General features: G+C 48.3%; 1 protein-coding gene across 6 annotated transcripts in view; it reads right to left on the reverse strand.

Annotated features, from left to right (window-relative positions):
* UBE2U (ubiquitin conjugating enzyme E2 U) overlaps window positions 1–12,595 on the reverse strand; it is a 90,127-nt gene that overhangs the window by 60,933 nt on the left and 16,599 nt on the right. For all 6 annotated transcript variants that reach the window (XM_063939179.1, XM_063939178.1, XM_063939182.1 and 3 more), the window contains exon 2: window positions 1,192–1,282. In XM_063939179.1, coding sequence (XP_063795249.1) covers window positions 1,192–1,257 — 66 coding nt within the window. In that variant the 5' untranslated portion in view covers window positions 1,258–1,282. The remainder of the gene's footprint in view (window positions 1–1,191; window positions 1,283–12,595) is intronic.

A 12,595-nucleotide genomic window follows, 5' to 3' on the forward strand; every position in this document is an offset into this window, starting at 1 on the left:
TCATCCAAAGATGTTTTGCCCATTCTGTCCACCCTTCTGGAGGCCCCATACGTTGTGTCCTCTATTGTGTCCTACCTGTCCCATAGGCTTGAGCAACCCCACTCTCTTACCATGGTCCATTCCTTAAATATACTGTACTGTAGGAGCTTCTCATTGCTCCAAGTTCAGAAAGCCTCCAATAAATGCCACATAGACCAGGTGCTAGCGGCAAATGACAGTTCTAGCTGATGTCATGGCTCTCTTGGCTTTAGCGCCAGTTGTCTTGGAAAGCCTGACATTATCTATTTTCTCCCACAAGCCAGTCCTCAGCATGGGTTGCACTGGTGGTCTGGATTACAGAAGTCTTTCCATTGGTTTAACTAACCCCTAATACGTTTCTCTGGTGCCAGTGATAGTTCCAGCTTTACGTGTAGCTGAACCTGCGTTCCTTGTTGCGGACTTCACCAGTCTTTTGGATTTTGGTGTTTCCCCTGCCCTGATCTTGGCCTGTACTGATTCCAGAGTATTTAACCAATATGTTTGTCTCGCACCAGCCCTGACCCAGAGTCACTGTTTTTGTAATTTGTCTGCTGCCAGCCCTGACCTCTGCATATGGACAGAACATTAATATGCTATACTGTATAGTTATTACAAGTTTTTATTATTTATCATACTGTCTGCACTGTTAACATTGACCTGTATTAGCACTGTGAAATGTCTTGTCTCATCTGCTCTATGTAGTCCTGTCCACCATAAACCTGTGATGATAAGCCTCTACTAAAGTACTTGGGGGTGAAGACCTAGTGAAGCATTTCTAGAAGTCTTATCACCTCTCTACAGGTATTGTCATAATACCGGTGCGGCCTCCTGCACCGGTATAGAATATACAGGTCATAACTCTACTACCAAAACCAATAGGTCCAGCTGAGGTGGCCACCGATACACTGCCACTGATTGTGTCATCTGCTCTTCAACCTCTTCCCTATCACTAAACATTCTTCCAGTGTTGTTCTCTAGACACAGCTTTTTGGAGATGGAAATCATATTACAAAAATGCAGCACAGGATACTTCAAAGTGAGATAAGGTGCATTATTATTACTCACACTAGCTCTTGGGAGCAAACCACAGATTAGTATAAAGACTCTGAAGTTAAAGAGCAATTAGCAGTATGGTTTTATGTTCTGTAGAAGAACATATATCGGTATACTTACATATAGCCGAGCCTCCTGCAGCTCCTGATATTCTCTCTCTAATAATAAGTAGGTTCTGGAATGCATGGTGCCTCAGTGAGGGTATCCCGGTCTGTAATATAGATACATCATCACTTATTGACATGAACTGATTCTTGGCCTTGCCTGTCTGCGTTAATGCGTCATGTCACTGCTAGAGCTGTTTTTTCTCTTTCCACCATTCGCGTCTCCAGCCAGACCCATAAAACAACTATGATGTGCGTCTGATATTTTTTTTTTCTGGTTTTGGTTCTAATTAGTCGTCCTGTTTTGGTTTTGGTGAAAATGTTGTGGCTGGCTTTTGTTTTGCATTTTTTTTAAAGAATTTACAAAAAAGCTAAAATCACAGAATTTGGGCCTTTTTTTGTTCCTAGAATATTATTAACCTCAATTACATAAATTTCCAGGCATTTCCACTGAATGTTAACCACCTCACAATATTGTTTTCAACCAGTTTAGGCTAAAATGCTGGACCTAGCTAGTTGGCTGAGTAAGCTAAGTGACAGTGAGGTGAGGCCTAGCGGAAAAAAACCCACAATAAAAGAATGGTCCACATTATCCATATCGATGAATTTACAGTAACATACACACAGAGCCGGCCATATGCATAGGCAAACTAGGCAATTGCCTAGGGCATTTGATATGCCTAGGGGCATCATCAGCTTCTGCTGATTAAAATGATATGCGGCATGCCTATATTCTGTGTGTAGCATTTCATATGCAGATATAGCCACAGTCTCACACAGTATATTGGCATGCTGCATATCAGTTTAATCAGCAGAAGCTGCTTGTGCATCCTAGCCACATAGCAATGCAAATAAGATGCATTTTCATTAAAAAAAAAAGGTGCCCGACGTTAGCATTGATGCAATATTTGTGAGGACACATCTGTATCCAAGCAGAGGCAGAGGTCACAGTGTTAGTAGCAGTGTGAGTGCTGTGTGCATGTGAGTGGGTTGGTTGTGCAGTAGTGTTCAGAATATGTGTAAGGGGCATTATGTGTGTCATGTAAAAATGCATTAATAATGTGCAACATATGTGTAAAGGGCCACTATGTGTGTCATTATGTGTATAAGGGCATTAATAATGTGCGGCATATGTGTAACAGGGTACTACTGTATGTGTGTCATTATGTGTATAGGGGCACTAATAATGTGCAGCAAATGTGTAGGGGGCACAATAATAATAATAATAATAATAAAGGTTGTCATAATGTGTAAGGTGCATTATGTTTATATGGACATTAATGTGTCTCATATGTGTAAGGGGCATTACTGTGTGGAATTGTGTATAAATGCATTACTAATGTGTGGCATTATGTGTATAAGGTGCTCTACTATGTGGCGTTGCATATAGAAAGGGCACTACTGTGTCGTCTAATGTGAATAAAGAGCAATAAGGTGTGGTGTAATGTGAATAAGGAGCAATTCAGTGTGATGTAATGTGAATAAGGGGCTCTACTGTGAGGAGTAACGTTTATAAGGTAAAGTGATACTACTGTGGGATGTAATATGAATTATGGACACTATCGCAAGATAAAATGTGAATAAAGTTGCAGCACTGTGTGGCGTAATTGGAATTGGGATTACTATTGTGTGGCCATGCCCCTTCCCAGCAAGAAGATGCCCCTTTTTGGGCTGTGCGTCAAATGTGCGAACTGTTCCTATTTAAAATATAGGGGGTACAAGGACTGCTATGGGTGAGGGGTGATGGTGCTGGGAAAGAGGTGCAAGGTCAGAGGCAGAACCAGCGGTGGTGCTAGGGGGCACCAGCCAAAATCTTGCCTAGGGCATCAAATTGGTTAGGGCCGGCTCTGCATACACAAGTTGTACAATTTAAAAGAGCAATTCTTTTTCTCTAACGTCCTAGTGGATGCTGGGGACTCCGTAAGGACCATGGGGAATAGCGGGCTCCGCAGGAGACTGGGCACTCTAAAGAAAGATTCAGTACTATCTGGTGTGCACTGGCTCCTCCCTCTATGCCCCTCCTCCAGACCTCAGTTAGAATCTGTGCCCGGCCGAGCTGCGTGCTCCTAGTGGGCTCTCCTGAGCTTGCTAGAAAAGAAAGTATTTTGTTAGGTTTTTTGTTTTCAGAGAGCTTCTGCTGGCAACAGACTCTCTGCTACGAGGAACTGAGGGGAGAGAAGCAAACCTACTCACGGCAGCTAGGTAGCGCTTCTTAGGCTACTGAACACCATTAGCTCCAGAGGGATCGAACACAGGTACCTAACCTTGATCGTCCGTTCCCGGAGCCGCGCCGCCGTCCCCCTCGCAGAGCCAGAAGATCAGAAGCAGCAGAAGCATGAAGACATCGAAATCGGCGGCTGAAGACTCCTGTCTTCACTTAAGGTAGCGCACAGCACTGCAGCTGTGCGCCATTGCTCCCACAGCACACCGCACACTCCGGTCACTGTAGGGTGCAGGGCGCAGGGGGGGGCGCCCTGGGTAACAATTAAGTACCTTTTTTGGCAAAAAGAGACATATATACAGTCTGGGACTGTATATATGCCAGAGCCCCTGCCATTTTTATACATTAAAGCGCTGAGGGGGCGGGGCCTTCTTCCTCAGCACACCAGCGCCATTTTCTCTTCACAGCTCCGCTGGAAGGACGTTCCCCAGGCTCTCCCCTGCAGTATTCAGGTGCTTTAGAGGGTAAAAAAGAGAGGGGGGGCACATAAATTTAGGCGCAGTATATATATATATATATATATATATATATATTAACAGCAGCTACACGGTAAACACTAAGGTACTGTGTAATCCCTGGGTTATATAGCGCTGGGGTGTGTGCTGGCATACTCTCTCTCTGTCTCCCCAAAAGCCTTTTGTGGGGTCCTGTCCTCAGTCAGAGCATTCCCTGTGTGTGTGCTGTGTGTCGGTACGCCTGTGTCGACATGTTTGATGAGGAAGGATACGTGGAGGCAGAACAAGTGCAGCTGAGTGTGGTGTCGCCGCCGACGGTGCCGACACCTGATTGGATGGATATGTGGAAGGTGTTAAATGATAATGTAAACTCCTTGCATAACAGATTGGATAATACTGTAACCGGGGGACAGGCAGGGTCTCAACCCATGCCTGATCCTACAGCACAGAGGCCGTCAGGGTCTCAAAAGCGCACACTATCCCAGATAGTTGACACAGATGTCGACACGGAATCTGACTCCAGTGTCGATGACGATGAGGCAAAGTTGCAGCCTAAAATGACTAAAGCCATCCGCTACATGATTGTAGCAATGAAGGATGTATTACACATTTCTGAGGAAAATCCTGTCCCTGACAAGAGGATTTATATGTATGGGGAGAAAAAGCATGAAGTGACTTTTCCCCCTTCCCATGAATTAAATGAATTATGTGAAAAAGCTTGGGATTCTCCTGACAGGAAGGTGATAATTTCCAAGAGATTACTCATGGCGTATCCTTTCCCGCCAATGGACAGGTTACGCTGGGAATCCTCCCCTAGGGTAGACTAGGCGTTGACACGCTTGTCTAAGAAGGTGGCCCTGCCGTCTCCGGATACGGCCGCCCTAAAGGATCCTGCAGATAGAAAGCAGGAAGCTATCCTGAAGTCAGTTTATACACATTCTGGCACACTGCTGAGGCCAGCAATTGCTTCGGCCTGGATGTGTAGTGCGGTAGCTGCATGGACGGATTCTCTGTCTGAGGAGTTAGATACCCTGGACAGGGACACCGTTCTACTGACCCTGGCACATATCAAGGACGCGGTCCTATGTATGCGGGATGCCCAGAGGGACATTTGCCTGCTGGGCTCTAGAGTTAACGCTATGTCCATTTCTGCCAGAAGGGTCCTGTGGACTCGGCAATGGACAGGGGATACCGATTTTAAAAAACACATGGAGGTTTTACCTTACAAGGGTGAGGAATTGTTTGGGGACGGTCTCTCGGACCTAGTTTCCACAGCTACGGCTGGGAAGTCAAATTTCTTGCCTTATGTCCCTCCACAACCTAAGAAAGCACCGTATTACCAAATGCAGTCCTTTCGTTCTCAGAGGAGCAAGAAGGTCAGAGGTGCGTCCTTTCTTGCCAGAGGCAGGGGTAGAGGAAAAAAGCTGCACCACGCAGCTAGTTCCCAGGAACAAAAGTCTTCCCCCACTTCCACTAAGTCCACCGCATGACGCTGGGGCTCCACAGGCGGAGCCAGGAGCTGTGGGGGCGCATCTCCGACATTTCAGCCACCAGTGGGTTCGCTCACAGGTGGATCCTTGGGCTATACAAATTGTGTCTCAGGGATACAAGCTGGAATTCGAGGTGATGCCCCCTCACCGTTACCTAAAATCGGCCTTACCAGCTTCCCCCATGGAAAGGGAGATAGTGGTGGAGGCAATTCACAAACTTTTTCTCCAGAAAGTGGTGGTAGAGGTCCCCCCCCTTCAACGGGGAAGGGGCTACTATTCCACTATGTTTGTGGTACCGAAACCGGACGGTTCGGTCAGACCCATTTTAAATTTAAAATCCTGGAACTTTTATCTGAAGAAATTCAAGTTCAGAATGGAATCGCTCAGAGCGGTCATTGCAAGCCTGGAGGAAGGGGATTTTATGGTGTCGCTGGACATCAAGGATGCTTACTTGCATGTCCCCATTTATCCGCCTCATCAGGAGTACCTCAGGTTTGTGGTACGGGACTGTCATTACCAATTCCAGACGTTGCCGTTCGGCCTGTCCACGGCACCGAGAGTTTTTACCAAAGTGATGGCGGAGATGATGGTGCTCCTTTGGAAGCAAGGGGTTACAATTATCCCATACTTGGACGATATCCTCATAAAGGCGAGGTCCAGGGAGCAGTTGCTGATCAGTGTAGCACACTCTCAGGAAGTGTTGCGTCAGCACGGCTGGATTCTGAACATTCCAAAGTCGCAGCTGATTCCTGCGACGCGTCTGCCCTTCCTGGGCATGATTCTGGACACAGACCAGAAGAAGGTGTTTCTCCCGGAGGAGAAGGCTCAGGAGCTCGTGAGTCAGAAACCTCCTGAAGCCAAAACAGGTGTCGGTGCATCACTGCACACGAGTCCTGGGAAAGATGGTGGCGTCTTACGAAGCCATTCCCTTTGGCAGGTTCCATGCGAGGATCTTTCAGTGGGATCTGCTGGACAAGTGGTCCGGATCGCATCTTCAGATGCATCGGATGATCACCCTGTCCCCCAGGGCCAGGGTGTCTCTTCTGTGGTGGCTACAAGGTGCTCACCTCCTCGAGGGCCGCAGATTCGGCATACAGGACTGGGTCCTGGTGACCACGGATGCAAGCCTCCGAGGGTGGAGGGCAGTCACTCAAGGAAGAAACTTCCAAGGGTTGTGGTCAAGTCAGGAGACTTGTCTGCACATCAATATCCTGGAGCTAAGGGCCATATACAACGCCCTGAGTCAAGCGGAGCCTCTGCTTCGAAACCAACCAGCGCTGATTCAGTCAGACAACATCACGGCGGTGGCCCATGTGAACCGCCAGGGCGGCACAAGAAGCAGGGTGGCAATGGCAGAAGCCACCAGGATTCTTCGGTGGGCGGAGAATCACGTACTAGCACTGTCAGCAGTGTTCATTCCGGGAGTGGACAACTGGGAAGCAGACTTCCTCAGCAGACACGACCTCCACCCGGGAGAGTGGGGACTTCATCAGGAAGTCTTCACGCAGATTGCAAATCGATGGGAACTGCCACAGGTAGACATGATGGCGTCCCGTCTCAACAAAAAGCTAAAAAGATATTGCGCCAGGTCAAGGGACCCTCAGGCGATAGCTGTGGACGCACTAGTAACACCGTGGGTGTTCCAGTCGGTCTATGTGTTTCCTCCTCTTCCTCTCATACCAAAGGTGCTGAGAATTGTAAGAAAAAGAGGAGTGAGAACAATACTCATTGTTCCGGATTGGCCAAGAAGGACTTGGTACCCGGAATTGCAAGAAATGCTCACAGAGGACCCGTGGCCTCTGCCTCTCAGACAGGACCTGTTACAACAAGGGCCCTGTCTGTTCCAAGACTTACTGCGGCTGCGTTTGACGGCATGGCGGTTGAACACTGGATCCTAGCAGAAAAGGGCATTCCGGAAGCAGTCATTCCTACGCTGATAAAGGCTAGGAAGGACGTGACAGCAAAACATTATCACCGTATATGGCGAAAATATGTTGCTTGGTGTGAGGCCAGGAAGGCCCCTACAGAGGAATTCCAACTGGGTCGATTCCTGCACTTCCTACAGTCGGGTGTGACTTTGGGCCTGAAATTAGGGTCTATAAAAGGTCCAGATTTCGGCCCTATCCATTTTCTTTCAAAAAGAACTGGCTTCACTGCCTGAGGTTCAGACTTTTGTTAAGGGAGTGCTGCACATTCAGCCTCCTTTTGTGCCACCAATGGCACCTTGGGATCTTAACGTGGTGTTGAGTTTCCTGAAATCCCACTGGTTTGAGCCACTTAAGACGGTGGAACTAAAGTATCTCACGTGGAAAGTGGTCATGCTGTTGGCCCTAGCCTCGGCTTTAGCCTCGGCTAGGCGTGTGTCAGAATTAGCGGCTTTGTCATGTAAAAGCCCCTATCTGGTTTTCCATATGGACAGGGCAGAATTGCGAACTCGTCCGCAGTTTCTGCCAAAGGTGGTGTCAGCTTTTCATCTGAACCAACCTATTGTGGTGCCTGCGGCTACTCGTGACTTGGAGGATTCCAAGTTGCTTGATGTAGTCAGGGCTTTGAAGATCTATGTTGCCAGGACAGCTGGAGTCAGGAAGACTGACTCGCTGTTTATTCTGTATGCATCCAACAAGCTGGGTGCTCCTGCTTCAAAGCAAACCATTGCTCGCTGGATCTGTAACACGATTCAGCAGGCTCATTCTGCGGCTGGATTGCCGCATCCAAAATCAGTAAAAGCCCATTCCACAAGGAAGGTGGGCTCTTCTTGGGCGGCTGCCCGAGGGGTCTCGGCATTACAGCTTTGCCGAGCTGCTACTTGGTCGGGTTCAAACACATTTGCAAAGTTCTACAAGTTTGATACCCTGGCTGAGGAAGACCTGGTGTTTGCCCATTCGGTGCTGCAGAGTCATCCGCACTCTCCCGCCCGTTTGGGAGCTTTGGTATAATCCCCATGGTCCTTACGGAGTCCCCAGCATCCACTAGGACGTTAGAGAAAATAAGAATTTACTCACCGGTAATTCTATTTCTCGTAGTCCGTAGTGGATGCTGGGCGCCCGTCCCTAGTGCGGACTTTCTGCAATACGTGTATATGGTTATTGCTTGATATAGGTTTATGTTATGTTGGCATCCATTGGTTGATGCTCTGTTGTTTGTTCATACTGTTAACTGGGTAAGTTTATCACAAGTTATACGGTGTGATTGGTGTGGCTGGTATGAATCTTACCCTGGATTCCAAAATCCTTTCCTTGTAATGTCAGCTCTTCCGGGCACAGTTTCCTTAACTAAGGTCTGGAGGAGGGGCATAGAGGGAGGAGCCAGTGCACACCAGATAGTACTGAATCTTTCTTTAGAGTGCCCAGTCTCCTGCGGAGCCCGCTATTCCTCATGGTCCTTACGGAGTCCCCAGCATCCACTACGGACTACGAGAAATAGAATTACCGGTGAGTAAATTCTTATTTTTACTTCTTTAAAATTTGTTTTAACTTTTTTTAAAACTGTGTTCGCAAATGACACTGCAGAGTCACCGCTTATGTGAACGCAGCGGGTTGCGGCCTGCAAAGTCACTGTACTTGTATGTTATGGATACACAGTGGGATACGGCCTGCAGAGTTACAGTACTTGTATGTTATGCATACACAGTAGTCACAGTACTTGTATGTTATGGATACACAGCAGGGTATGGCCTGCGGAGACACAGTACTTGTATGTTATGGATACACAGTAGTCACAGCACTTGTATGTTATGGATATACAGCAGGGTACGGCCTGCGGAGACACAGTACTTGTATGTTATGGATACACAGTAGCCACAGTACTTGTATGTTATGGATACACAGTAGGATACGGCCTGCGGAGTTACAGTACTTGTATGTTATGGATACACAGTATTCACAGTACTTGTATGTTATGGATACACAGTAGGGTACGGCCTGCAGAGTCACAGAACTTGTATGTTATGGATACACAGTAGTCACAATACATGTATGCTATGGATACACAGTGGGGTACAGCACAAAAACGAGTTTTATGGTAAGAACTTATCTTTGTTAAAACTCTTTCTGCGAGGTAAACTGGGCTCCACAAGAATTGGACAATGGGGTGTAGAGTAGGATCTTGATCCGAGGCACCAACAGGCTCAAAGCTTTGACTGTTCCCAGAATGCACAGCACCGCCTCCTATATCACCCCGCCTCCCAGCACAGGAGCTCAGTTTTTAGTTAACCAGTCCAATGCAGTAGCAGGAAAAGAGACGACAACGGTTAGTAGCCACATACACCACACTCTCACGACAGGAGAAGTGTCAGCGGCTAATGCCATACCAACCCGAAGAAGCTAAGTGCGTCAGGGTGGGCACATTGTGGAGCCCAGTGTACCTCGCAGAAAGAGTTTTAACAAAGGTAAGTTCTTACCATAAAACTAGTTTTCTGCTGCGGGGTACACTGGGCTCCACGAGGATTGGACAATGGGGATGTCCTAAAGCAGTTCCTTATGGGAGGGGATGCACTGTAGCGGGCACAAGAACCCGGCGTCCAAAGGAAGCATCCTGGGAAGCGGCAGTATCGAAGGCATAGAACCTTATGAACGTGTTCCCTGAGGACCACGTAGCCGCCTTGCACAATTGATCAAGGGTCGCACCACGTTGGGCCGCCCAAGAAGGTCCAACAGACCGAGTAGAATGGGCCGTAATGTGAGCAGGAGCCGACAGACTAGCCCTCACATAAGCATGTGCAATCACCATTCTAATCCATCTGGCCAGAGTTTGCTTGTGAGCAGGCCAGCCCCGTTTGTGAAATCCAAACAAAGCAAAGAGAGAATCAGATTTTCGAATAGAAGCAGTTCTCTTCACATAGATACGGAGAGCCCGTACCACATCCAAAGACCGCTCTTTGGGAGACAAATCAGGAGAGACAAAGGCCGGAAACACAATCTCCTGATTAAGGTGGAACGAAGAAACCACCTTAGGTAAATATCCGGGACGAGTCCTAAGAACCGCCCGGTCACGGTGAAAAATCAGATATGGGGAACTACAAGACAAGGCACCCAGATCCGACACTCTTCTAGCAGAGGCAATAGCCAGCAAGAACACCACCTTAAGGGAAAGCCACTTAAGGTCAGCTGAACCAAGAGGTTCTAATGGAGGCTCCTGCAACGCCTCCAAAACCACCGACAAGTCCCAAGGAGCCACAGGCGGGACATAGGGAGGTTGGATACGCAACACACCCCGAGTGAAAGTATGAACATCAGGTAAAGTCGCAATTTTTCTCTGAAACCACACACAGAAGGAGCGGTATTAGGCAGACAGGAAGTTTTGGCAGTAGCCAAGTCAGCCACAATCTTATTTAGGTCCTCCCCAAACAGAATATCTCCTTTGAAAGGGAGTACCTCCAGGGTTTTTCTAGAGTCCAGATCCACAGACCAGGATCTCAGCCACAATATCCGGCGAGCCAGGACTGACGTAGTAGAGGCCTTGGCTGCTAGGATACTGGCATCAGGAGGCCGCCTTTTTAATATATCGAGAAGCTGTGACAATATATGACAAGCATTGTCTAGCATGGTCAAAAGAGATTTCAGCTTCTAACTCCAAGGCCCATGCTTCAATAGCCTCTGCAGCCCATGTAGCTGCAATAGTGGGCCTTTGTGCAGCACCCGTGAGGGTGTAAATCGCTTTCAGACAATCCTCCACACGTTTATCCGTAGGCTCTTTTAGAGATGTGACGGTAGTGACAGGTAGAGCTGAGGAAACCACCATCCTAGCCACATGTGAGTCTACTGGAGGAGGCTTTTCCCAATTTTTAGACAGCTCTGGAGCGAGGGGATAGCGAGCCAGCATCTTCTTTTGAGGCACAAACTTCGTACCCGGGTTTACCCAGGGTTCCTGACGTATATCCACTAGAGTGAGGTAAAACTTGCTTAACCACCTTCTGACGCTTGAACCTATCTGGTTTCTTAGGAGGGACGGATGGCTCGGGATCATCCGTAATCTGCAGAATTAACTTAATAGCCTCCAAAAGATCAGGAACATCCACATGTGAACTACCCTCCCCATCAGCCGTATCTGAGTCAGAACCTGAGGGGTCAGTATATGTGCCGTCTTCATCAGACGAGGTGTCAGTGACAGCAGTGGATTGTGAGGAGACAAGCGCTCGCTTAGGATTGTGAGGAGACAAGCGCTCGCTTAGAGGACCTCTTGGACTTAGGCGAGCGTTGGTCAGACTGTTTAGTAGTCAAGGACTGGTTCAACTTCTTTAATTGAGCAGATAAATCGTCCGCCCACGGCGGGTTAGCTGCAGGGACCACATACGGCTGTACCGGCATTGGGGGTCCCATAGGGGGAGTAAGTTATGAACTAGCTTATGCAGAAGCGCGGAAAAAGCGTCCCACGGTGGGTCAGTATTTGCCTCCGTTGCCACAGTCCCACTGGGGGGCAAGGAGCCCCCAGAACCAGAGCCCACAGCTGCTATATTCTCCTCATATGGCCCCGTGGCGTCAGCAACACCGGCAGTGTGTTCAGCCCCAGAACCGTTACCCTCAGAAGCAGACATGATATAACTTGCAGTATGAGGTTAACACAGTACAATTATCAGCAGCACTATACCTCTGAACCCAAACCCCTGCGCAGTGTAGTCAGCACTAACAGAGATAAAGGAGAGATATGGTGACTAAATCACAGAGAAAAATACGTAATACAGTATATCTTTGTGAAAATCCTATTTCTCTAACGTCCTAGTGGATGCTGGGGACTCCGAAAGGACCATGGGGAATAGCGGCTCCGCAGGAGACTGGGCACAAAAGTAAAAGCTTTAGAACTACCTGGTGTGCACTGGCTCCTCCCCCTATGACCCTCCTCCAAGCCTCAGTTAGATTTTTGTGCCCGAACGAGAAGGGTGCATACTAAGGGGCTCTCCTGAGCTGCTTAGAGTAAAAGTTTAAAGTAGGTTTTTTATTTTCAGTGAGACCTGCTGGCAACAGGCTCACTGCACCGAGGGACTAAGGGGAGAAGAAGCGAACTCACCTGCGTGCAGAGTGGATTGGGCTTCTTAGGCTACTGGACATTAGCTCCAGAGGGACGATCACAGGCCCAGCCATGGATGGGTCCCAGAGCCGCGCCGCCGGCCCCCTTACAGAGCCAGAAGAATGAAGAGGTCTGGAAAATCGGCGGCAGAAGACGTCCTGTCTTCAATAAGGTAGCGCACAGCACCGCAGCTGTGCGCCATTGCTCTCAGCACACTTCACACTCCGGTCACTGAGGGTGCAGGGCGCTGGG

The sequence above is a fragment of the Pseudophryne corroboree genome, chromosome 9 (assembly GCF_028390025.1).
Source record: "Pseudophryne corroboree isolate aPseCor3 chromosome 9, aPseCor3.hap2, whole genome shotgun sequence".
Lineage (NCBI taxonomy): Eukaryota > Metazoa > Chordata > Amphibia > Anura > Myobatrachidae > Pseudophryne > Pseudophryne corroboree.